This window comes from Microcaecilia unicolor, chromosome 2 (assembly GCF_901765095.1).
Source record: "Microcaecilia unicolor chromosome 2, aMicUni1.1, whole genome shotgun sequence".
Taxonomy (NCBI): Eukaryota; Metazoa; Chordata; class Amphibia; order Gymnophiona; family Siphonopidae; genus Microcaecilia; species Microcaecilia unicolor.
The window spans coordinates 117,436,302-117,464,273 of NC_044032.1; the positions used below are offsets into that span (position 1 = coordinate 117,436,302).

At 42.9% G+C, this 27,972-nt stretch overlaps 1 protein-coding gene across 1 annotated transcript in view; it reads left to right on the top strand.

Moving 5' to 3' along the window:
• The window catches only part of AP3B1 (adaptor related protein complex 3 subunit beta 1), a 1,191,861-nt gene that overhangs the window by 519,054 nt on the left and 644,835 nt on the right, over positions 1-27,972 (top strand). The window contains exon 17 of the mRNA XM_030193246.1: positions 23,675-23,805. Coding sequence (XP_030049106.1) covers positions 23,675-23,805 — 131 coding nt within the window. The remainder of the gene's footprint in view (positions 1-23,674; positions 23,806-27,972) is intronic.

Here is a 27,972-nt window from a genome sequence, read left to right on the forward strand (position 1 = left end):
ACAGAAGAGTAACCAGCACTGTCTCGGTACTGTGGTGAGATCGGAATCCAGATTGGGAGGCATGAAGAATTGAAATTTGTCTAAATAATCAGCGAGCTGGGAATTTACCATGCTTTCCATAGTCTTGACAAGCAATGGGATAGTAGCAACAGGGCGGTAGTTAGAAAGAATACTAGGCTCACACTTCGGGTCTTTTGGGATTGGTGTTATGAGAATGTGACCGTGAGCCGCTGGGAAGCGCCCACGCTGAGGCATGTAGTTTAGGTAGGATGTAAAGTCAGCAACAAAACACTCTGGTGCCGATTACAGCAAGTAGGGCAGATATCCAGCTTGCAGTGCGTCCGAGAAAACTTGCAAAGGGCCAAGGAGACCTGCGCAGTAGTGACCTGCTCAAAGGAGGACCAATAACAGTCAGCTGGGCAAGGGGCTAGAGAGGGCGTAAGGCCAACAAGGAAGTCATCAACACTAGTGGAGCTCAGGGGGAGCGAGTTCCGAAGTAGAAGGATTTTTTTCCCTGAAAATTGGCCAACTGGGACGCTGAAGGCATACCATCACTTGGTGAGGTAACAGGAGTGGTGTCTAGAAGAGAATTCAGCTGACGGTATAGCTTCCGTACATCCAACATAACCGCTTGAATTCTTTTATGGAAGAAAGCTCTCTTGGCTTGTTTGATTGCATATTTGTAAGTTCGACGAGAATGCTTCTAAGCTGATAGGGCGCGGTCGCTTTTGGACTTAAACCAAGCTCTCTTCAGCCTCCTAGTTTGTTGCTTCAGCACTTTAAGTTCATGAATAAACCAAGTTTTAGATCTGCGGTGGAAGGAGGATTTAAGTTGCAAAGGGGCAAGACCGTCTAAGACGCCTTGACACCTGCTCTCCCAACGAGTGAGGTAATCAAAGGAGTCTGCATTTGCTTGCCAGTTGCACCCATAAATTTGTGTCCAAAATGATTTCAGATCAACTGCCCCTCTTGCATAGTAAGTAGTGGGCTCCTCGGGGAGTGGATGGTTGGTCTTCCACCAGCGGATGTCAAACCTTAGTTGGTAGTGATCTGTCCAAGGGACGGCAGACCATGCAGAATTTGCTACACACAGTACAGAGTCTTTAAGGAATTTGAAAGCAAAGAGATCAAGGGTGTGACCCTTGAAGTGCGTTGGATGCAGATCAGGATAATGAAATCCAGGAGGTTGAGGAAACTTAGGCATTGACTAGTGTTGGGAGAGTTCCAATTTTCTAAATGTAGGTTCAAGTCGCCTAGAATAAGGAGGTTGGAATAATTGGTGCAGGAAGCAGAGATAAAGTCCAGGAACTCGGCCTGACTGGCATTCCAATTGTTTGGTGGTCTGTAGAACAGAATACAGCATAGACAATCCTGAAGAAATCTGCTGTGGACCTTGATGGAAGCAATTTCCAGATGGGGCGATATAGATTCATTAGGGAGTCAACTCGGAAGCTCGAGTGATAAATCATGGCAAGGCTCTTTTCCCGGCCTACTCCAGTGTATGATTTTGAAACCAGGGGGGCAGAGGTCAAGGAGATAGGGTCCTTTGAGTCACGTATCCACGTTTCAGTGATGAAGATGACATCGAGATTATCCCGGGTGAGCCAGTCCGAGATTGTTCCGGCTTGTTAACCACTGACCTTGCATTGATGTAGCCCACTTTGACGGATAGGTACGAATCCGGATGACTGTCCGAGCAGGAGAGATACTTAAGGTAATTTCCCTAGGGGAGCAACTGTGGTGCATGGCAAGCCAATGGAAGGCGTTGGAGTGGTGGCCAGAACGAGTATCTGTAGAGCGATGATTTGAAAGTCTAGTAGCTGTCCGGGCAGTGACCAGCACAGGAATGTTACTGCAGTCAGATATGAGTGAGGTGAGGGAGGCACGGTGAGAGTGACGAAATAGAGAATGAAGAGAAACTTGGAGGTGGGCATGGCAGGGACTGCACTACTGAACCAATGCAGAATCTAAAGTCAGGCAGCTTAAGAGCAGGCAGCAGGTTGCAAAGGTGAAGTGCTGGAACTGGTCAGTGAACCGGCTGATGTAGAGCTCCTGGAACAAGAGAGCACTGATGACAATCAATACAGAGTCACTGTAGCAGGAGTAGCTTCATATTTTGCACCAAGCCGTTTAACTCTTCTGGATGAGAGTGAGTGAGTGAGACCACGGATGACAGCAGCAGAAGGAGGGGAAACGAAGGGCAGGGCAAAGGAGGAGAGACAATTGGAGCAGGACAAACGATGCTCCTCCCAAGTCGCAGCCGGATAGTTCCATCCTACAGAACAGGAACAACAACACAGCGCAGCTCAGAGTATTAGACGGCAATGAACAGCTGATTGGTGGTGGAAGCCAGCGGTCTGGAGCTGAGTGGCGGCGAAGAAGGCAGAGCTTGATGGCAACGGATGAGGCAGGCTGTGAATGACCGGCGGTTAAGCCTCGATCGCGACGACAATGAGCGTCTGGGCTTGCCAGACAGCAACCGATTGGGCTTCCCTCAGTGGACCAGGAGCAGCTGCGATTCAGCGAAAGTGAGCCCAACCACGCTTAAGTGGCAATTTACACACACAGATGGTAGGAGCTTACGGTTTTCCGTCCGTTGTTGCCAGCCATTTTCGAATACTAGCAGCAGAGACTGTGAATAGGATCCATCCAGAGGGAAAGTACTGAGGGCGAAGTCCTGGAAGACAGCTCTAGTCGTAGGAAAAGGGTAAGGTGAATTAGGTGGGTTCTGGTGTTGTGCATGGGGTTGTGGGATTGAGCTCTTTATGGAGCATAGACTGACCTTGGACACAGCCAGTGAGTATCCTGAAGGGAGAGCACTGAGAAGGGTTAGGGGGAAAGCTATAGTCCCTGGACTGGAAAGCAATTTCTTGGTGGTGATTATTTCAGTACACAAGATCAGTAAGCACCAAACTTTGGTGACTTATCTGCCTACAGAATGTTTTTCATGTTAGTGTGGTTCTTTGTGTGTATCCTAAGTTCCTAATTAGAGCTTAGTGTTCGATTTCCGCCTTAATAAGTAGATCTCCCTTTTGTAACATGTTTTCGTAGGCCACATATCCAAAAAGATGTGCACCGAGGAGAGAGGGAACTACACTAGATCTAGTCCTCACTGAGATGCATAACATGGTGAAAGGCTGATGGTGATGGGGCCACTTGCTGGCACTGATCATAATACGATCAGATTTGACATCACTGAAGGGAGGACTTTAAAGGAAACAACTATAGTTGTATTAATTTTAAAACAAGGGGACTTGATACAATCAGAAAGAAACTTAAAGGAGGGACTGCAGAGGTTAAAAGTTTGGATTTTATTTGTACTTTCAAAAAATACCATCTTAAAAGGCCAGGTGAAATATGTTCCATGTCTTTGGCTGGTAGAAGATCAAAATTCTTTTAACTTGGTTAAATGATGTGGTAAAGTAGGCTAAGAACACAAGAATAGCCATATTGGGTCAGACTATTGGTCCATGTAGCTCAGTATCCGACTTCCAGCAGTGGCCAATCCAGGTCACAATTACCTGGCAGAAACCCAATAAGTAGCAACGTTTCATGCGACCAGTCCCAGGTCAAGCAATGGCTTCCTGTCATGTTTCGGGGTTGGTGAGCCCTTGTACCACAGTCAGGTGAGACTGTCTACCCAACCTGGATGCTAGGCGGACTCCAACTGGTGGTAGGCAAGTCACGACACCCAGTGAAGGCTAGGTTAGAGAGTTTTTCTTGAGGGCAGGCTTAATAGATTCAAACCTAGAAGCAAGTCTGAAAAAAGCTCTTGGGGACCCCTGACCTATCAGGATGGAGCGTGGCCCTTAAGAGGGCCTTTTGGGGCTGGCCTGGGAGTCAAGACCAAGGAGATGCTGGGAGTAGGACTTGGAAGCAAGGCTGGAAGCAGGGTTGAGTAGGACTGGCGACAAGACTTGGGAGCAAGGCTGGAGACAAAGCTGGAAGCAGGGCTGGAGACAAGGCTGGAGGCAGGGAAGAGAAAGGAAAAAGGCTAGAAATGGAATTGTAAGACTGAAAGATGCCAAAAACAGCTATGTGGGGAGTGATGATAAAATGAACATGCTAAAGAAATACTTCTCTTTGGTGTTCACAAAAGAAACTCCTGAAGAAGAACTACAGTTGGCTGCTGAGGGTATATCTGGGAATGGAGTTGATGTTGCAAAGCGTTCATGAAAATTCTGAAAGTTGACAAAACAATGAGGGAGCTCATTGACATCCTGGTGGGACCTCTTAAGGATTTATTTAATAGATCTTTAGAGACAGGAAAAGTTCCATGGGATTGAAGATGAGCGGATATGGCCCTCTTCACAAAAGTGGTGATAGGAAAGAAGTGGAAAGTACAGGCCGGTAAGCCTCATATGGGTGGTAGCAAAAACGATGGAGTCGCTGCTGAAGGAAAAAAGGTAACTTTTAGAATCCAGCAGGTTGCAGGATCCGAGGCAACATGATTTTACCAAAGGAAAATCCTGTCAAATCTGATTCATTTCTTTCTGGGTGACCAAAGAACTGGAAAAAGGATGTACATTAGATGTACTCTCCTTGGATTTCAGCGAAGCCTTTGATAAGTTTCCTCACAGAAGACTCATGAATAAGCTGAGAGGGCTATACTTAGGACCCAAAATGGTGAACTGGATTGGAAACTGGTTGACGGATAGGGTGGTGGTAAATGGAATTTGTTTGGAAGAAAGGAAGATGATTATTGGCGTGCATTAGGGATTGGTACTGGGGCTGATTCTGTTTAATATATTTGTGAGAGACATTGCTGAAGAGTTAGAAGGAAAAGTTTGCCTTGTTGTGGATGACACAGACACCCCGGAGGAAGTAGAAACCAGGAGAAGTGATAGTTGTAAGTCAGACAGTTAAAATTTAATGCACAGAAGTGCAGAGTAATGCACTTGGCATGAAGAATTGTAAAGGAGATGTATGAGATAGAAGGCGAGAGATTGTTAAGCACAGCTCAGGAGAGGGACCTTGGGGTGATGGTGTCTGAGGATCTCAAAGTGACGAAACATTGCTACAAGGCGCTTGCCACAGCCAGAAGGATGTTAGGCTGCATAGAGACAGATATAACCAGCAGAAGAAGAAAGGAGGCATTGATGCCCCTGTACAAGTCATGTGAGGCCCCACACGGAGTATTGTTCAGTTTCATAGACCGTATCACTCCAAGGATGTAAAATTACTTGAAGCAGTTCAGATAAGAGCGGTGAAAATGGTATGAGTTTTGCACCACAAGACATAAGAGACTTCATGATCTGAAGATGTACACCCTAGAAGAAAAGAGATAGGGGTGATACAAACTTCAAATATTTGAAAGGTATTGATATACAAACAGAAATTTCCAGAGACGGGTAGAACTAGAGGACATGAATTGAGGTTGTTGGGGGGGGGGGGGGGGACGACGACTCAGAAATAGCATTTAAAATCGTTGTTTTATGGGGAGGGTGGTAGATACCTGGGTACCTGAAATGCCCTCCCGCAAGAGGTAGTGGAGATAAAAATGGTAACAGAATTAAAAAATGCATGGGATAAACACAGAGGAATGCTGTATGGAAAAAGAATGGAGCCAAACAAGCTTAGCGGTGCTTAGATGGGAAGTAATTGTGAAATAAATCTAGTATAGGGCAGACTTCTATGGGTTGTGCCCTGGTCATGGCTGGGCAGATCAGGATAGGCTGGAGTGGGCTTTAATGGCAGTAGTTAGCGAGCAAGACCAGTGCCGGGCAGACTTCTCTGGTCTGTTCCCTGAAAACAGCAAGAACAAAACACGATCAAGTATGCATATGTAGTATTGCATCATACCATATGCTGTGAGTTTTATTTTGTTGGGCAGACTGGATGGACTGTACAGCCATCGGCTGTCATTTACTGTGTAACTGATACCTCATTTAGAATATTGTGTACAATTCTGGAGACCATGCCTTCAAGAGATATAAAAGGATAGAGTTGCTCCAGAGGGTGGTTACTAAAATGGCCAGTGGTCTTTGTCATAAAGCATGTAATGTAGAATACTATGCCATACTTTGTATTGCTGTCAGAATATTTTTACTGCTGCAATTGTCTATTGCTTATGTTTGACTTATTCTTGCAGTACATTGCCTTGAGTGAATTCCTTCAAAAAGGTGGTAAGTAAATCCTAATAAAAATAATAAATATAAGGACAGTCTTAAAGACCTCAATATGTTTACTTTGGAAAAAAGGCAGGAGAGGAGAGATATGGTAGACATGTTTGAATACCTCTGTGGCATAAATTCACAAGATGAGTCTCGATTGAAAGGAAGATCTGGAATGAGGAAGCATAGGATGAAGGTGAAAGAGGACAAACTTAGAAGTTACCTGAGGAAATATTTCTTCATGGAAGGTGGTGGAGATGAAAACTATCTGAATTCAATAAAGTTTAGGACAAGAACATAGGGATCTCTAAGGGAAATGAAAGGATAGATGAGATGGATCAGCAAACTGGATAGGCCATATGATCTTTATCTGCATTAATTTTTCTCTGTTTGTTTTCTTGTTTCTTAATAAAGTAAATAAAAGCAATACAGAAAAATCAGTGTTATGAAAGTTAAATTTATTAAGTACAAACTATTTAAATCTTATTAAGAAACTGCAAAACGTATCTTGAAAGAATCCCTTTTTTCCCATCCTGCCCCCTCCTTCCACCCTCTTCCCCTACACATTCTGGAAAAGTATGAGAGACGAGCACTGTGGTGGCAAGCATTAGTCTATAAGCTGGCCCAAATTATTAACAAATTTCAGTCTAAGCATCAAATGAGACTAGAAACGGGGTCTACAACTTGATAAATTTAGATATTATTTTCTTCTTGCCAAAATAGACAGCCTCTCCATCTGCATCAAGAAATGCATTTGATTGCACCAGTGTCAGAGTGGTGGCTCCACTTTTATCCAGCGTAGCAAACATCATCTTTTAGCTATTAAATATGCTTTCTGTTTGAATAAGTAATATTCATAAGAACATAAGAATAGCCATACTGGGTCAGACCAGTGGTCCATCTAGCACAGTATCCTGTTTCCAACAGTGGCTAATCCAGATCACAAGTACCTAGCAAAACCCAAATAGTAGCAACATTCCATGCTACCAATCCCAGGGCAAGCAGTGACTTCTCCATGTCTGTCTCAATAGCAGACTATGGACTTTTCCTCCAGGAATTTGTCCAAACCTTTTATAAACCCGGCAAAGTGTTCCAGAACTTAACTGTTTGTTGATTCCTCCAGTTTGTTTTAAAAAGTATTTTCATGTAACTTCATTGTGTCCCCTTGTCTTTGTACTTTTTGAAACAGTAAAACACTGATTAGTTTCTGCTCGTTGTCCACCCCTCAGGATTTTCTAGACCTCAATCATATTTCCCCTCATTCATCTCTTTTACAAGCTTAAGAGCCCTAATCTCTTTAGCCTTTCCTCATATGGGAGTAGTTCATCCCCTTTATCATTTTGGTTGCTCTTCTTTGAACCTTTTCTAATTCTGTTATCTTGTTTTAAGATATGGTGACCAGAACTGAACACAGTAGTCTAGGTGAGGTTGCACCAATGTGCAATACAAAGGCATTATAGTATTCTCAGTCTTAATTACTATCCCTTTCCTAATAATTCCTAGAATTCTGTTTGCTTTTTTGACCACCACCGTATACCTGACAGAAAATTTCACAGTATTATCTACAACAACACTTAGATCTTTTTCTTGGGTGCTGATGCCTAAGGTGGACCCTAGCATCAAGTAGCTGATTTGGATTGTTCTTCCCAATGTACATCACTTTGCATTTGTCCACATTAAATTTCATCTGTCATTTGGTTACCCAGTCTTCCAGTTTCCAGTTTTTCACAGGCCGTGTTGTTTTAACAACCCTTGAATAGTTTATGTCATCTGCAAATTTAATCGCCTCACTTGTTCTGATTTCCATATCATTTATAAATATGTTAAATAGCACTGGTCCCATTACAGATCTCTGTGCACTCCACTATTCACCCTCCTTCATTGAGAGAACTGGCCATTAACCCTACTCTCTTTTTTCTGCACTAAAATGTAACTGCATAAAAACTGTATTTGTGTTTATTTATTTTTAATAAGTTCATTGTAAGCCGCTTTGGGGCCGCAACACTGTGGCAAAAGGCGGTATAAATGTACTAAATAAATAAATAACCAGTTCCTAATCCGTAACAGAACATTGCCTCCTGTCCCATGACTTTTTAATTTTCTCATGAGTCTCTCATGAGGAACTTTGTCAAAAGCTTTCTGAAAATCTAGATACACTACATCAACTGGCTAACCTTTATCCACAGATTTTTTTCACATTTTCAAAGAAATGAAGCAAATTGTGAGGCAAGACTTCCCTTGGCTGAAACCATGCTGACTCTGTCCCATTAAACCATGTTTATTAATACTTTCCACTATTTTACCCGGCACTGATGTCTGGCAACCTGGCCTGTAATTTCCTGGATCACAAGCCCTTTTTAAAATATCGGCATCACATTGGCCACTGTCTAGATTTGCCATTCCCAACTCAGGGCAGACCTAGTCCCATTGGGTTTTCAGGATATGCACAATGAATATTTATGTGTTAGATTTGCATGCAAGAAAAATTGCTCCCAGGTCACTGGGGTCAACTTTTTATCCATTTGCGACATCACAAGTTTCAAATGTTTGGTCAGCACTAAAATTTGTTGGTCAAGGGTTTATTTTTATGATGTACATAAGATATTATTTCACCCTTTATTATCCAACTCCCTGCATTATCTTTTAACACTGAGTGTTCTACAAATGGAATATTTTTATGGATCAAAATTGTCACCTGCTGTCCTACTACTGGCAGGTGGAGTAATAACTTTCCCACCGTTCTTGGGTTAATTTCTCATGTTTTCTGTCAGATATGTGGGTCTCTTGCAGCATAGCAATGCTTTCATGAGACTTAAGTGTTGCTATAATTTTTTTTTATATTTTATAAAGGGATAAGGGGACCCCCCCCCCCCCGGCGTTCTATGTTACAGTCTTACCTGACTCCATTCCACTAATTATCAGAATCAAATGCCAGAATTATAGTGCCTATCCACCTCAGTGCCCTCCCATCTACAAACTGCCCCCCCCCCCCCTTGTTCGGCTAAGGTATTGGTAATAGTCTTACCAGCCAGTGTATCCAAACTTCCCAACATTTCATGCATAATAGTTTATCTTACATACACAACTTAAACATTAAAGTGGGGAAGAAAAAAAAAATCTATATTCGAGAAGATGATCATCATTCTTTTTAACAGACCAGTGGTCCCCAACATTTTGCCGGGTAAGGCGATGTCCTTTTGGAAGGTACATGTTCCAAGAGCATGCTGTGAGATTTTTGCAGGCAGTAGCTAACCACTGTTGCAGGAGATGGTGTTATTGCATATACCTTCTTTAGCCAGAGTAGTGCACCCTTCATCTGGGGTTTTAGTCTTGTAGATTGTACTTCTTATCAAACCTCAGTCCAAATATTCATTTCCTTAGCGTCTCTCCGGACCAGCCCAGGATTGGACTGATAGGTTGTGCATACCTTCCAGCAGGTGGCGACTGAGAAGATCTGACTCTGAGAGCCAATAAGAGCCCTGGTCATGTGGCCTAGATCCAGTATATTCTCAGTCTCCAACAGATGGAAGGAGGTGAGCCCTTAGTCTCCTCTCTGTTCTTTTTTTTTCTCTCTCTCTTAAATAGGAAGGGAAATAACAGCTATTTAAAAAAAAGTAGTAGCAACTAGGTACTTTTGTTCTGTGGTCCAGGTTTTTGCTGTTCTGAGGGGTGCTACACTCGGTGGTTCCTGGGTCCCTCCCCCTCCTTCCTCCCCTATTACTCTCCCGCTGTTTTGGTTGCTGTTCTCTGCTGGGAAGATCTTTACCCCTTCGGAGGAAGGGTGTTTTTAGCTTGGGAGAGGCAGCCACACTGTTTAAAAAAAAACAAAAAAAATCTACAGAGCAACCATTTCTACCCTTGGCGCGAACAAGCAGTGTAGCTCTGTTGGCGTTCAGGGCAGCCGCACTGTTTCAGTAGCTCGTCCTGCCAGTACTAGCGATTTAAAGCAAAAAAAAAAAAAAAACACGCTGGGGGATTTTGCTGTGTGCTGCGATGTCTGAGAAATTGTGCCTGTGTCCTGTGTTTTAGCAGCGGGAGTCTGTGCGTCCAGATCCCTCAAGTACTGTACTGCAGCGGATTCAGCGTTGGCTTCCTCCCTGTCAGTTCTTCTGCCGCGTTCCTCCGGCACCGACAGTAGCAGCGGCTGAGTCGGCCTCAGCTCCTAGTTTGGCGGGAAAAGCTGCCATTTTGTCAGGACCTGCAGCGGATGCTGATCGGGCAGGTCCTTCTGCTTCTCAGCACTCAGCTTGGTGGTGGCTCTCTCTGTCTGTAGGACCTTAGGCGGGAGGTTCCCCCCTGAGTTCGTCCGTCAGATGTATCAAGCCTTTTTGTTAAAGAAATCAGGCACAGAGATCTCTCCTGCTTCTATTTCTCCTCAGGATGTGTCCAGTCAAGAGGTTTAGCTCCTGCAAAGAGGGTTTGGGGGTTTGGGTAGATCCCCAGGAAGATCAGCTGTCTGATCCAGATGTAGATTTTGCCTTTGCTGCAGGAGATGGAAGCTGGAAGATCATCAGTGTAGGATTCTTCTTCTACTGACCCAGGTGCGGAGTCCTTGCACCTGGGAGAAGGACCCTTCATTGGTGTGGATTTTTCATAAAGATGGGGTTCCCGAAGTCCGCAAGGGTGACCTAGTCAAGGGCATACGGCGGTCAGGAAGGACCTTTCCTATGCACCAGGATAGTAAGGGACATTATTCAGGCCCCAGTGGGATGTGCCTGGTTTTCCTTTTGCTTAGCTAGGTCCATGCTGCGCCTTTTTCCGGTTCCAGAGAGGATAGATACTCTTATTAAGATTCCCGTAGTGGGACGCAGCGGTCTCAGCAGTCACTAGCGTAATATGGTCCCTCTCGACGGCGGTACGCCCTTCAAGATGTCCAGGATCATAGGGTGGAAGTCTCTTGAAAACCAGGTTTTGACGTCTCTTGCTCTGGCTGTCCGGGTGGTCATCTGTGGTTCCTTGGTAGCTCGCGCCTGCTTTCGTTGGGCTGAAAGGGTCTTAAACGATCGCGGATGGTTCTGCTTCAATGGATGCTGAAGTGGCCAAGTTGAGATGGGCATAGCCTTTTAGCAGATACTTTATATGATTTATTGAGGGCTTCTTCTAAGTCTATGGCCTTTGGAGTCACAGCTTGCCGTTCCCTTTGGTTAAGGGGTTGGGACTGCAGACGCGGCCTCCAAATCCAAGTTAAGCAAGTTTCCTTAAAGGTTCTTTTCTGTTTGTTGAAGAATTGGATAAATTGGTTCATAGCTTAGAAGATACGAAAGTGCCTCGCCTCCCGAAGACAGGCTTAAACCTGCTGGACGGGGTACGACATTCAGCAGGGGTCATGGCCGTGATTTTCGTAGTTTTCGGTGAGGGAGGGGGACTCAACCCAGAGGTTCAGATTCTTCCAGAAGTCTCAGTCCTTTCGGGGTTCACGCCGAGGGGGTCGAGATTATTTGCAATCTTCCGCCTGTCCTTCCCAATGAAGGTGTGCAGGTCCCTCCTCTGATTCCAGTGGGGGCTCGGCTCTCACAATTTCTCCAGAGGTGGACCCAGATTACCTCTGACCAATGGGTTTTAGAGGTTATTCGCGACAGATATGCCTTAGAGTTCATGCGGCCTCTTTCCGATGTCTTTTGGAGTCTCCCTGCCGGTCTTGTCTTAAGGCGAGTGCAGTGCAGGATACGCTACTAAGACTGTTGGATCTTCAAGCTATTTGTCTCGTGCCATCATCAGAACTCAGACAGGGTTGTTATTCCATTTACTTTGTGGTACCAAAGAAAGAGGTTCCTTTCAACTTATTCTAGAATCTAAGGTGGTCAACCAAGCTCTCAAAGTCTCCAGTTTTCGAATGGAGAACCTTCGATCGTAATTGTCCATCAGAAAAGGGGAATTTCTCATGGCTTTGGACCTGACTAAGGCGTATCTTCATATTCCAATCCGGTCCAGTTACCAAGGTTTCTCCGGTTTTGCAGTTCTTGGTCACCACTTTCAGTTTTGGGCGCTCCTGTTTGGTCTGGCTATGGCTTCCTGCGCATTCACCAAGGTGGATGGTGGTAGTGGCAGCTGCTCTCAGAAAGAGGGCATTTTAGTCCATCGTATCTGGACGACTGGTTATCTGGCTAAATCATATCAAGAGACTGTGCAGGTCACAGCTCGGGTGGTTCAGTTCCTGCACTCCCATCGGCTGGGTAGTCAACTTTCCAAAGAGTTGGCTGGTTCCTCTCAGTAACTGGAGTATTTGGGGGTCTCTTTTGCATGGCATGGGTCAAATTTTTCTGCCTCCGGCCAGGCTTCTCAAGTTACAGTCGCAGATTCAGAACTTATTGCAGAAGTCCGTTCCCAGCTCTCTGGATTATCTACAGGTGTGGAGTTCCATGACAGCGACAATAGAAGTGATTCCCTGTAGCCAGAGCAACACATGAGGATGCTTCAGTCTTCCCTCTTGTCCAGGTGGTCTCCTTAGTCATACTCTCTGGGGAAGAGGTTGGTTCCACGAGTTCAAGCACGCAGCGTCTCTTCTGGTGGATACGTATGAGCAATCTCAACAAGGATGCTCCTGGAGGTGCTCAAGTGGATAGTGGTGATGAGGACTCCAGTCTCAGAGGTTGGGGAGTCCAACTGCATGGGAAGTTTGCTCATGGTCTTTGGACTCCCTAGAGACCTCTGTCGATCAATCTGTTGGAAACCAGGGCGATTTGGCTGGCGCTGGAAGCATTTTGTTCCAATGCTGAGCAGGGCTGCGGTGCACATCCTTTCAGACAATGAGACCGCAGTAACCCATGTCAACCGACAGGGAGGCACCAGAAGTTGCCTCTTGCAGCAGGAGTCGGTGAAACTCATGGCCTGGGCGAGGTGTCACTGTCTGCTCTCTCAGCCTCGTATGTAGGGGGAATGGAGAATGTCCAAGCAGATTTTCTCAACCGTCACAACCCTCGATCTTGGGAGTGGTTTCTCAGTGAACGGGCATTTGGAATGGATAATAGATCAGTGGGGCATTTTTCTCGTGGATCGTTGTGCCACAAGTCAAAACGCGAAGGTCTCTGTTCTTCAATCACAGAATGGATGTCAGGCGGAAGGAATAGAGCCCTTCTTCAGCCGTGGCCTCCAGGTCTCTTTAGCGTTCCCACCATGGCCTCTTCTAGGGCGACTATTATTCAGAGAATTGAGACACACAGAGGTCCGTTTGTCTTGGTGGCTCTACTCCTCTGCTCCGGCTCCCAATTAAGTCGGTCTTCTGGTCCAAGGGCTGATTCCTCATCCAGACCCGGCTAGATTGTGTCTGATGACCAGGTTTTTGAACGGGCGCGTTTGTTGAAGCCAACCATTTTCAACCTAATGATGATCCCCCTGGCGAAAACTCCCTATCGAACCCCAACCTCAACCCAGATATTTACGCGGATGATGTAACTATATACATCCCCTTTCAAACAAGACGTTAAAGAAATCTCCAATGCAATCAACCTAAGTCTACACATCATGAACACCTGGTCAGATGCTTTTCGCTTGAAACTAAATGCAGAAAAAACTCAATTCCTGATACTCACTTCCCAGTACAACACGAATGAATTCAACCGCTTTAAACACACCAAAACTAAACCTTCCAATCTCAGAAACGTTAAAAATCCTTGAGTCACTATTGACCGCCACCTAACACTCGAAACTCAGGCAAACAACACAACCAAAAAGATGTTCTACTGCTGTGGAAACTGAAAAGATAAGACAATTCTTCCCAAGATCCGTCTTTCGTAGCTGGTGCAATCCCTCGTTCTCAGCCATCTGGATTACTGCAACTCACTATACGCAGGTTGCAAAGAGCAAATACTGAGAAAACTCCAAACAGCCCAGAATACAGCAGCCAGACTCATCTTCCAAAACCAAATATGAAAGTGCAAAACCCTTACGAGAGAAGCTACATTGGCTCCCACTTAAGGAACACATTACTTTTAAAGTATGCACATTAGTCCACAAAATCATTCACAGGTGAAGCCCAGCCTACATGTCTGATTTAATAGACTTACCACCAAGAACGCCAAAAGATCATCCCGAACTTTCCTCAACCTCCACTTCCCTAATTGCAAGGGCTTGAAATACAAGACACTGCAACGCGTCAACCTTTTCCTACATGAGCACGCAGTACTGGAATTCACTGCCACGCAACCTGAAAACGATCCACGAGCAAACCACCTTCCGCAAACTACTGAAGACCCATCTCTTTGAGAAAATTTACGGAAAGAACCAAAACACATAAAGCCGCACTCACTGTTCAATAATGCATCACTACAGCCACTCTGAATTCCCATCCCCTACCTCACCTTCTCATCCTCCCGCAAAACTTACCACACTCATACCTTACTCACAGAAAATGTATACCAAATGCTTTCCTGTTATTATATACCGCCCCTTTTTGTTTCCTGCTGGTTCCCTCCAATGTATCGCCCCTTTTAGTTTCCCGTTCTTTCCTTCCAATGTCTCAATGATCTTTTCCATTGTTATATTCCTTATTGTTACAAGACTTTGTCTCGCATAACACCTCATAATGTAATCCATAACTGAGTTGTAACAAAATGTACTTCCAGTTTTCATAACGTATTGTAAGCCACACTGAACCCACAAAAAGGTGGGAAAATGTGGGATACAAATGCAATAAATAAATTAATAAATAAATAAATAAGAAGGGTTACTCTTTATTTCCACCATGCTCCAGTTGTGTCGTCAGTCAACGTTTATGAGTTATGTCAGAACCTGGAGGGTCTTTGAGGGCTGGTGTTCAGAACGGCGCCCAACTCCTCTCCGGGCATCCGTGGTGGAGATGCTAGATTTTTTGCAACAGGGTTTTGAGAGAGGTTTGACTTTTGCTTGCCTAAAGTTGTAGGTTGCGGCTTTATCCTCTTTTGGGGGAAAAGTGCAAGGCAGGTCCTTGGCTATCATCTGGACGTGTCCCGTTTTTTGAGGGGAGTCAGTCTCACTCATCCTCTGGTCAGAGACATCTTTTCGTCTTGGGACCTGAACTTGCTGCTTTCTGCAATTACTAGGCCGCCCTTTGAACCTCTGTCATTGTGTTCCCTTAATAATTTGACTTTCAAAGTTGTTTTTCTGGTGGCAGTTGCTTTGGCTAGGCCAGTGTCAGAGTTGCAGGCCCTTCCCTGTCGGTCTCTTTTCTTGCAGTTTTCTAAGGAGCGAGTGGTTTTGCGTCCAGTACCCTTGTTTCTTCCTAAGGCGCTCTCGCATTTTCATCTCTCCCAGTCGGTAGTTTTGCTAGTTCTGGGTTCCTCCTTAGGTTTGGAAGATCAGAGGAAGTTGCGAACACTGGATGTTAGGAGAGTGCTCAAACATTATCTTGGAGTCACTGAGGATTTTAGGCACTCAGATTGGCTTTTTCTCTCATTGAGGGTCCTCGCAAGTGTTGGTGGCTTCCAAGCCTACTATTTTGAGGTGGCTTAAAGATATAGCTTCTGCTTACCTTTTGGCGGGTAAACCAGTTTCAGAAAGCTCATGGCCCACTCAACAAGGGATCACGCTGCTTTTTGGGCAGAGAGATCTTTGGTTTCACTCGTGGACATTTATAAAACAGTGGCTTGGGCTTCTTTGCATTCCTTTTCTAAGCACTACAGGCTTGATGTCCAATGTCGTCAGGAAGCAGTCTTTGGGGCTAGGGTACTTATGGCGGACTTGCTGGGGTCCCTCCCTTAATGGTACTGCTTTGTTGTGTCCCATCAGTCCAATCCTGGGCCGGTCCGGAGGAATGCTAAGGAAGGAGAAATTAGACCTTACCTGCTAATTTGTTTTCCTTTAGTCTCTCCGGACTGGCCCAGGTCCCTCTCGTCAATTCAGCTCAACAGTTTTATTTTTTCGAAGAGTAGTTGGGTTTGAAGTCTTTGTTGTGGGTTAGTTTTGGTAGAGAAGTCCCGAATGGAGCTACTCTGCATGTTTTCTTCTAAGTTTACAAAACACAAAAAAGGAAGAAAGGAAAAATATAGACTTGTTTTGCAAACTTCTTCCTTGGGCGAATTACGTTTGCACTTATGAGGCACGAAGGTTTACTGTGCCTACTCTAGCACAATGTTCTCAGTGCTTTGGTGGCTGCTCAGAAGGGAGTTCCTTTTTCCTGCTTTAAATATATACTGACTCTAGGTCACATGGCCAGGGCTCTTATTGGCTCTGAGTCAGATCTTCTCAGTCTCCTCCTGCTGGAAGGAGTGCACAACCCATCAGTCCAATCCTGGGCCGGTCCGGAGGGACTAAAGGAAAGCAAATTAGGTCAGGTCTAATTTCTCCTTATAGCACATTCCTTCATTTTGCAGACAAGTAGTAATATCCTTCAATTCCCTATGGCGCTGCAGATTCAGAGCTGAGACATCATTGTAAATTTCAGTGGGGGAGTCTTTCCACTTGATTTGTCCATTTTTCTAGCTTTTGGATTATCAAATCTTTTAATTGTATTTATTTATTTGTTACATTTGTATCCCACCTTTCCCCATTTATTAGTAGGCTCAAAGTGACTTACATAGTTCCAGAGAGGTGGTAACAGACTCCGGTGTGAACAAATACAGTATAGGGGTACTATTACAGTGACAAGTACAGTAAAGAAGTATCAGTAAATAGGTTGGGGTGATTCAGACAAAATGTTAGGGTATGATCATGCGTCGGGGTTGAAAACTGTCCATTTCCCGATTAAAATGCCATATTTCATTATTCAGTGTTTGTCAGATACTGTGGGGTATGCCTTCTTGAACATATGTATACATTTGTAAGCATGCTATAATGTCTCTATGTGAGTTCTAGGCCCCAGCATCCAATGGTTTCAATCTTTATTGGGTGATCCAGTCTTCCCCCCCCCCCCCCCGTTGGGACCATATGCTATTATTGATGTGCATATTTGCTGTACCAGTGGTATGCAGTTTTCATGCCCCCTCCTCTTCAGTTATCCCTCTAACTCCCAAATTATTTTGACATGACCTATTTTCCAAATCAAGTCTATCAAGTGTTGTGTCACTTGAATTTCTATCAGATCTGTGCACTATACCAAACTCTGAAACTCCATGTGCTATTCATACAATTTATTTTTCATCTCCTCTACATGCTTCCCATATCTGCTAAGTCTGAACGCAGTTCCTTAAGCGTTTTAAAGTTAGTTTAGTCTTGCACCCACCTCTTTCGTAAGATTTTGCTTTAGATAGCAAACAGACTGCAAGTTGACCTTGGTAATTGAAATTGATCAGGCATAGCACTCTAGTTTCTCTCTTGCTCTTCCTGACCATTGGCTTCAGACCCACCATTTTTGCCATGTGTGGTTCCTGCTTGCTGTCCCTTCTGATTCTAAGAAGTTTGTTTTTATGTCTGATGATCTCTTTCCCAGCATTGGGCTTATGCAACAGGAAGTATGTGCTTATTGTAGACTATTCCACGTGCATAATTAAATGGGAGGGTAGATGGATGTGATTAGTGGTGATTCAGTTGGAGCTCTGCGTTCAAGTAGCCATCTGCTGCTAACCTCACACCAGTATTAAAAGAAAAGGAATGGGGAGTTAGAGAGAAAGGCAAGAGAAAGCATAGAAAGAGGATAAATAGAGCTTCAGACACAGATATTGCTAATTGGTTCAGTTATGGCAGTGGTGAGCAACCACAGTCTGAGGGCCACAATCTAGTCAGGTTTTCAACATTTCCTCAATGAATATGCATAAGATTATTATACCATGCAAGCTTATATCCCACTAATACTTTATAGTTCAAAACGGGTAACAAAGCAAGGCAAACCAGAGCAAACTTCTGCTATATTAAAAGGAATAATGAAATCTAATTAAAATTAAACATTATTTAAAAAAAATACATTTCTGAAACAGTTGAGATCTTAACCTTTCCTCTAAACATCATATGTGAATGGGAGGAGGAGAGTATCTCAGCAAGTTCTTTCCAATGCCGAGCGGCTTGGGAACGCTAAGGTGAATTGTAGCATCCTTAATCTTTTTCCCTTGGGTAAATCAAAAGAAAATAGATAGTTATAGGTAGTCCTCCTGGATCTAGGAGAAACTGCAAACTGAAAGTGCAAATATATATAATTGGGGACTAGACCATGCAATAGTTTATAGAGAAAACAGGCCAATTTAAACAGAACTCTGACCTCAAAAGGCAGCCAATGAAGTTTAATATAATATTAAGACACATGATCGTATTTGGTTAAACCAAATATCAAACGTACCACAGTGTTCTGGATGGTATGAAATCTTTTAAATTGAAATTTAGTACATCCTAAGTATGCTAGATTACAGTAGTCTAAAAGTGAGAAAAGAAGAGCCTGTATCAATAAACAAAATGAAACTGTCTCAAAATAGCTACAAACAGAGCGTAGTTTTCTCCTAAGAAAAATAGATATTTTTTCACTAAAGAGGCAACTTCCACTTCCATTGAGTCAACTCTATCTACTAATACACCGAAGATCTTTATTACAGTAGATAGCTTATATTCAGTTTAGTCAATATGGATAGAATCAGGAATAGAATCTGATTTACTATTAATACATAGAAACTTAGTTTTATCAGCATTAAGCTTTAATTTGTGCTGAAACATCCAGTTCCTAATAGAGCCATACAGTGTTGCACCCTTGAGGTATCAATCTCAGAGATGGAATTAAATGGGATAATAGAAATCTCAAAAATTTGAAGAAACTGCACAGAACAATTAAATATAGAAACTATTGAATCTAATTTTGCCCTGATTATAAGGTCTTAGTTTAGCACATATCTAAAGTCACATTTTAATGCATATAAATAATATAGCCTCATAAGCTCAGGGTACCTTATGATTAGGACACCAACTGAAATGTCTATCATCATTGGCTTCACCACCATCTGAAAAACCTACAGAGTTAAAACTCCAAAATTCTCAAAGCAGGAGAAAAAGTCTGCAGTAAAAAAAACGGAGGTGGGTTATAAATATTTGTGACAAATTTCGATCCAAGTGCTCAAACATATATCCCAAATTTACCACTTAAAGTATAAAGTTAGTAAATTCAATAAGCAGTCAAAATGTCTTGAAAATCACGAGAACCAGGGGACAAGATAATGGTACTTAACAAGAGTGGTGCTAGACCAGCAACATACACTTCCACAGTACCGCTCTTAACTTTGTTCAACCTGGATGTTCCAAACGTGAGGTCTTGAGTCGGAAACAACTTTCAATCCGACATTTCCATCTTCTATTTTTTAGCTTTTAATTAAGCATGTACATCTCATATTTCTCATTTCTCGACAGTTATGGGAATTCCTCTGTTTCGCTACTTTATCAGGAGAAAAGAAAGAAAGTAACCATTTTTCCGTCTCATCAACGCGAATAGAAGGAATATTGGTTACTTTCTTTCTTGATTTTCTCCTGATGAAGTAGGGAAACAGAGGGATTCCCATAACTGTCGAGAAATGAGAAATATGAGATGTACATGCTTAATTGAAAGCTAAAAAATAGAAGATGGAAATGTCAGATTGAAAGTTGTTTCCGACTCAAGACCTCACGTTTGGAACATCCGGGTTGAACAAAGTTAAGAGCGGTACTGTGGAAGTGTATGTTGCTGGTCTAGCACCACTCTTGTTAAGTACCATTATTTTGTCCCCTGGTTCTCGTGATTTCAAGACATTTTGACTGCTTATTGAATTTACTAACTTTATACTTTAAGTGGTAAATTTGGGATATATGTTTGAGCACTTAGATCGAAATTTGTCACACATATTTATACCCCACCTCTGTTTTTTTTACTGCAGACTTTTTCTCTTGCTTTGTGAATTTTGGAGATTTTACTCTGCAGGTTTTTCAGATGGTGGTGGAGCCAATGATGATAGCCATTTCAGTTGGTGTCCTAATCATAAGGTACCCCAGGCTTATGAGGCTATATTATTTTATAAGCATTAAAATGTGACTTTAGATATAAGTGCTAAACTAATACCTTTGTAATCAGGGCAAAATTATATTCAATAGTTTCTATAATAACAGAAGTATCATCTGCATAGCTATATACTAGAAAACCTTTGTTCTCCAACATAAACCCCAATGATCATAAAAAGATGTTAAATAAAATAGAGGAAAAAAAGAGAACCCTGAGGAACAGCACTGCTTGCATTGTATGCAGATCAATCTCCTGCATATTCATTATGGAAACCATGAAAACCTGACTGGGTTGTGGCCTTCAAGGACCGTGGTTGCTCACCCCTGAGTTACAGGGTACTGCTGGTATCTACTCTTCTTCAGCCCTGCAGTAACTGGAATGATTAAGATATTTTATGGGAAAGAAGGGGAGGTGGCTTGTAATACCATGGGCTGAAAATATCCCCCATAAAAATTGTTTTCCCTTGATTGCTCCAGTATTGAGAAGGGCAAGGTCAGGAATGGACTGGGGATTACAATTGTTCCTTCATAACAAAAATATCACTGTCCTTTTTTTATTGTATCCTCTTGGAGGTAGCAGTGATGGATATAGTGGGGGACTGGGCTATATAGACCTGAAGTGACCAAAGAGCATGGGTAGAATTTTTGTGGGGAAAGGATAAAGGATATATTGCCTCCCAAACCAATGCATTTTCTAGTTCGGCTTGCTGGCTTCTCTTTCTGCTTATTTCCTGAGACCTTGCTTCTTTACTCCCTCTTGGTAAAGCTTTGCAATCACCTTCCTCTTCTCAACTCAACTTTTTTTTAAGATGGATGTTTTACTCAACCATTGGAATAGTATCAGGAAAGCAGGTGGAGAAACAGTGACTTTATTATGAGTACACGATTCCATGTCCAGAGATATTGGATCATCTGGCTCTCCTACACATGTCATTTCTGAGGTTTCAAACTGTGATCCTTGCTGTGTTTCTAGGCAGGTGGTAGAGCATTCCTTATGCATTCTGAAGGCATGAGGTTGCTATTGACCTGGAATCAGAGTACCAGAAGACATGCTGAAGGGAGTGAGGAAACAGGACTGGTCCTAGAAAACAGGGATATGCCTGGAGCTGGGGAGAGCAGAATAGGGAAATGAGCCCTGGGTTGGGAAGCCACACATTGAGGGAAGAGTTAAGCTTGCCAAAGAAAGGAAGACCTTACTGAGGAGAGGGTAAGGGGTGGATGAGCCAGTTCTGCAGAGGAAGCTGGCTAGGGATAGGATGCATTGGAACATTCTGGGGAGTAGAGGGAAACAGGAGACTGTCAAGGGGGAATGAGTCATTTCTTTTCCATCAGTAAACTGTTGTATTATAGAAATAAAATATAATGCTAGATAATACATGATTTATATGTTTTGTTTAATCTATTTAGTTTATTTGCTATTCATTAATGGAAAACACCTTAGAGCAGCAAAACATTTAGAAATCTGTGTATACTGTGGTGTAACATACGAAAAAGATAAATGTTCAAAGTCAAAAATATTAGGCAATTTTCATACTCACCCCTTTGATAGATATTAAATGATTAACTGTGTATACTGTGCTATTTGTTACACAGAAGATATATTCTGTACCGCTGTAGTCTTCTCATCTATATTTTTTAGATTTTGAAACATGCTGAACATATGTTGTTCCTTTTGTGTACATTTAAGTAGGTTTTACTGTGTATGCTTTTAAGTGCATATCTTTCTGTATATAGGTATAGTAAGTGTTCACAAGCATTTTTTAGCTGAATACTCATAGATTAGAATTAATGCATCTTTATTAGGTTAAAATTCAATTTTGTTTTAATTATTAAAATGACTTTGGTGTATGTTCTAGTAGTGTACTAAAGCATTGAATTAAGAGATGATATTATGGAATAAAAAGCTACTTTAATATTGGTTGTTCTCTTACATAAATAAATGACCATTATATTGGATGCTATAAGCAGAAGGGAGAAAAAAGACATCTTTTATCCTAGTTTTTAGAGGGCATCAGCAGCTTGCTTTTATGAAAAAGTAACAGCTAAATGCACTGCAAATAATTTGCAGTAATCCAGTTCAGTGATTCATGTGTCTGCTCTAATGGGTCATAATTCAGAGTAAAGTAACTGAGTGCAGTCAGAGTATGGACACTTCTTATGCCAGGGACAGTATCTCTTCATAAAGCACACCTCACCAGAAGCAGTTTGCCAGCCTCCTAATACCCTCTGATGTTTTGATGTCCTGCATATTTTTCAGATTAAGTTTTGAGTGCCATGTTTTTAGTTGTATTTCCACATTCATTATCCTCACATAGCCCCTTCAGCGGGTTTGCCATATATGATTATTTTTTAATGATGCCTTTCTTTCCACTTCAGCAGTTTAATAATCTAGCACATGGCTGCTTTTCAGTACTCAGCACTCACCTCCCCAATATGGAAGAGGACATGTGCTTTGGCTTCAAAACCCCATTTGTAGCTTTAGAAAGCATGTTCCCTGTGGGATAAGATTTGTTTGCAGTAGCCATTCATTTTTATTACCCCTTTAAATATGTTTATCCAGAGTTATCAATAATCATAAATAACTTGTTTTCTTATCTTGTGTCTTTTTTCCATAGACAAAATTGCTTACCCAGTACATATTGAATCTCGGCAAGTATGATCAAAACTACGACATCAGGGACCGTACAAGATTTATTAGGCAGCTTATTGTTCCGAATGAGAAGAGTGGAGCTTTAAGCAAATATGCCAAAAGAATATTTCTGGCTCACAAACCTGCCCCATTGCTTGAATCTCCATTTAAAGGTACAATCTAAAAGAATCCTTTGTCTTGCCAAAAGTAATGGGTCATCATATTTTTGTCTAGGGTGTTGAAAATATCTAGTCTCATTTGCAATTGTGTTTAAAAGGAATGTAATTTATAGTTCTATCATTTTAATCATTGTGAAAAAAATATTAGCCTTCTGTTTTGTTTAAAATTGTAAGCTTGTCAGCTTGTTTGTTGGGTTCATGTTTGTTTTTAGGCTTTTGGGGAGGAGTGTTTTAATGTTAACACATTTATTTATATAACATGGTTGTCCACCATAGTGGAGATAAATTCATCTTAAGTTATTGATAATAAATATTAGAGAGCAGTACCGCATATAAGAATGATTTCAAATTCACTTTATAGCTGACTAGATTTTTCCCTCTCTTTTTAAATGAAAGTAAAATATGCAAAATGTTTTTTCTTAAAAATCAAATCCTTCAGGTAAAAATGTTTTAAAGCATGCTGCAGTGTTGATTCAGTTTTCATAAAGGTTTACTATTTTAAATTCTTTTAATGCTGTAAAAGCAACTGTTTTACAGAAAACTATTAAAATTCTAGATGTGTTTGTGCAAAGACATGTATATGGATTGTTTAACTGTGCTGTCATTCTTAATATTCACAGTAAAGTAATTTTTAGAGAAGCTACATTTCAAAGCAACACCTCTAAACACACTGACTGATTAGCTTTTTTATTGGCCATTATGGGGGAGATTATTGTAATCTATGGACTGAAATCATTTATTTGACCTATGAAGGGCTTCCTCGTTTGTATTTATTCTGTGACAATTGACGGAGTACAATGGCATTTCTCTTTAACCCTTATTAAGAATGTTCTGTGTGGTACAGAGCTTTTACTTGTTTCATTTCCTCCTTATCTTTTTATTTTATTTTATTTTTTTAGATAGGGACCGTTTCCAGCTTGGCTCCTTATCTCATACTCTTAACAGCAAGGCGACGGGCTACTTGGAGTTATCTAATTGGCCAGAGGTGGCACCCGATCCATCTGTTCGAAATGTAGAAGTAATTGAGTCGGTATGTTAACATTTCTATTCATAATCTTGATAAAGGAGACTGATACTTGAAATATATTGCAGGAATTACTTAATATTTGTAATCAGTTTCTTTGCTGTCATGCATGCATTTAGTTGAATGAGATTAGAATCCTCAACTACAAAAAATTAATTGTGAAATACAAAACTGTGTTGTTGGGTAGGGGGGAGGGATTGGGGATGAGGGATGTTAAATTCTATTTTTTGGAAATTTCTATAATTTTGAAGACCGAAAGGCTTGTAAGACACTGTTGCTTCTTTGATTCATTGATGATGAAAACAATTTTTCATAGGACTGAGGATTATATGCAGAAAATGGACAACTGATTCTGGAATAATTAGGGGCCCTTTTACTAATCCGTAGCAAAAAGTGGCCTGTTATAGTTTTGATGCGTGAAATGGCGTGTGCAGGGACATTTTTTACTGCGGCGGGAAAAAGACCTTTTCTTAAAATTTGGCAGTAAATGGCTGTGTGCCAATCAGGGCCAGTCTTAGCAATTGCGGGGCCCAGTGCAGACCAGTTCGCTGGGTCCCCCCAGCCCTGCCCCCACCCCGCCCCTTGTTGACAAGATATGTTTAAAACATTTTCTTTTATTTCAAATAAAGACAAATCAAGCAGAACTTGTATACAAAAACTAGTTCAAACATAAAAAATGCTATACTAGGAAACCTTTGGGTTTAAAAAGCAAAACCACGTGCATGTAAGGACTAGATAAATTAATTAACACAAATCCCCTTAATATGTAATACTTGGTAGCAATAATGAAGCAGTGATTGAATATTCAGATAGCAAGCAGCCTGAGCCAACAGCTTTTATTTTCCAGTGAACATAATTAACTTTGAATGAACTTGGCTGCTAATAGTGTGCTGAACTGGACAATTTTGGCACATTTAGCCACACCCTTTTACCAGCCATGGCGCATATAAACAGTAATCATTGAAATATTACACCAGTACAGGAGGATAAAAATATATTTTTTTTTCATTATAAATAATTTCTGTAAGCTGTTACAGCTCCAGTATATCCAAAATGACACAAACCAAATTAGCATACAGATTCTGCATGTCTTGTGACTTTGTTTTTCTGATCATGTTGGTCCCAGTCTCTGATTCTGCTGCTCTCTATCTGCTCCCTTCACTTCACTTCCAGGGCTTCCTTTCCATTTATTATTTTTTACTTTCTTCCTTTCTTCTTCATTTCTTGCCTTACATCCATAGGTAAAGCTGGGTCCTCCTTGGACTGGAGGAAGTATAGAGTGGATCCAGCTTTTGCCTTATTTTCTCCAGCCATATGCAATTTTTCTCCTCTTTTTCCATTCCCTCATCTCCATCAGTATGCATCTCCTTCCTCTTTCTACCCTCTTCTCCATCCATATGCATCTCCTTACTCTCTCTTCCCTCTCGTCCATCCACGCCCAGCATTTCTCCTCTTTCTCCTCCCCTCCATCCATGTTCATCTCATGTCCTCTCTACACTCCCCTTCATCCATATCCAGCATTTCAACTCTCCCTTCTCCCCACCCATCCATGTCCAGCAATTCTCCTCTGCCCTCCCCTCCCGTCTATGTCCAGTGATTCTCCTTTGCCCCCTGTCCTCCCCTCTCATCCACATTCAGTGATTTTTCACTGTCCCCTGCCCTCCCCTCCCATCCCATCCATGTCCAGTATTTCTCCTCCCTCCCCTCACCTTCAGAGTACATTCTCATGGATCTTCCTCCACCCCCATCTCGCTCTCTGTTGGAGTTCCTCAGGGATCTGTCCTTGGACCCCTTCTTTTTTCAATCTACACCTCTTCCCTGGGCTCGCTGATCTCATCTCATGGTTTCCAATATCATCTCTATGCTGACGACACCCAGCTTTATCTCTCCACACCAGACATCACTGCGGAAACCCAGGCCAAAATATTGGCCTGCTTGTTCGACATTGCTGCTTGGATGTCCAACCGCCACCTGAAACTGAACATGACCAAGACAGAGCTTATTGTCTTTCCACCCAAACCCACTTCTTTTCTCCCTCTACTCTCTATCTCAGTCGATGGCACCCTCATCCTCCCCGTCTCATCTGCCCGCAACCTCGGAGTCATCTTCAACTCCTCCCTCTCCTTCTCTGCGCATATCCAGCAGATAGCCAAGACCTGCCGATTCTTTCTCTATAACATCAGCAAAATTCGCACTTTCCTCTCTGAGCACACCACCCAAACTCTCGTCTACTCTCTCATCACCTCTCGCCTTGACTACTGCAACCTACTCCTCATCGGCCTCCTACTTAGCCATCTATCCCCCCTTCAATCCGTTCAGAACTCTGCTGCACATCTTATCTTCCGCCTCGACCGTTATGCTCATATCACCCCTCTTCTCAAGTCACTTCACTGGCTTCCGATCAGGTACCGCATTCAGTTCAAGCTTCTCCTACTAACCTACAAATGCACTCAATCTGCAGCCCCTCATTACCTCTCTACCCTTATCTCCCCTTACACTCCTACCCGTAACCTCCGCTCACAGGACAAATCCCTCCTCTCTGTACCCTTCTCCACCACTGCCAATTCCAGGCTCTGCCCTTTCTGCCTCACCTCTCCCTATGTTTGGAATAAACTTCCTGAGCCCATACGCCAAGCACCCTTCCTGTCCGTCTTCAAATCCTTGCTCAAAGCCCACCCCTTCAATGTCGCCTTCGGCACCTAACCATTCTACCTCTATTCAGGAAATCTAGACTGCTCCAATTTGATTGTATGCACATTTTGTCCATTAGATTGTAAGCTCCTATGAGCAGGGACTGTCCTTCTTTGTTAAACTGTACAGCACTGCGTAACCCTAGTAGCGCTTTAGAAGTGTTAAGTAGTGTTAAGTATTAGTAGTCCTCCATCCATGTGCATCTCCTTCCTGTTTCCCTTCACCTCCATCCATGTCCAGCATTTCTCCTGCTCTCCCTTCCATCCATCCATGTTCAGCAACTCTTCTTCTCTCCCCTGCCCTCCCCACCCATTCATGTCCAGCGATTCTCCTTTGCCCCCTGTCCTCCCCTCTCATTCACATCCTGTGATTACCCTCTGTTTCCTGCCCTCCCCTCCCATCCCATCGATTCTCCTCTGCCCTCCCCTCCATGTTCAGTGACTCGCCCCAGCCCCCAGCTTACCCCCCTTTTCCCCCCCCCCCCCGAGTTTCAGTTCCCAATCCCAGCCCCACCTGTGCCCTCAGTTTTCCACCACAGCCCTCCTTTCCTTCCAGCTGCCCTGCATTTAAAAAGTCACAGTGGTGGCGAAAAAGCAGGCTTGCCTCTCCTTTAAACTTTCCCCTTCTCTCTCAGTGTGCACTTTGCCACCTTCGCGGAAACCGGAAACAGGAAATTGCATCAGTGCACGCTGAGAGAGAAGGGGAAGGCTTAAAGGAGAGGCAAGCCTGCTTTTTCGCTGCAGCTGCCGCTGCGACTTTTTAAACACAGGACGGCTGGAAGGAAAGCAGCTGAGGATCAATGTTACTATGGCAGGGAGCGACAGGAAGCGCCACGGGGCCCCTGGAGGCGTGAGGCCCTGTGTGACCGCTCCTGTCGCCCCTGCCTAAGATCGGCACTGGTGCCAAAACTACGAGTCAAAACCTTCTCGGCTTTGCTGCTGGACCGGGATGGTCATCCTCGGCGCTGTTGGCTGCTTGGACATCTGCGGCTGCTTTGTGTTTGGGGAGTGCTGCACGTTGAAGGGGCCCTGTTTCGTCCTGGATTGCCGATTCTAGCTGTTGGCCACCGCCTGCATTCCTGTCCTGTTCGCAGGATCTGATTACCTGCCTTAATGTGCCTCAGCGAGTCAAGACCTGATTTTGGACTCCTTAATTTCTCTTCTTTTTGCTTTCTTCTCTCTGCCTACTTATTTGTTTAAATATTGTATTTGTATTGCCACTGGTCTGACGTTCACCTTTCCAGTCTATTGTAAGCCACTTTGAGCCCGCATCCTGTGGGAAAAGGTGGGGTAAAAATGCACTAAATAAATAAATCAATATTTTATTTAGCAATATCAACAATTGATTTGAAGAAAAAAGATCACTAACAGTTCCCACTCAAATCAAAAAAAGTGATCAAAAACAGCCTGCAAGGAAGAAATCCCTATAGCTTTTAGATGGAGGAAAAAGAACCTCAGTTTCTGCTGAACCAGAAAAATGGTC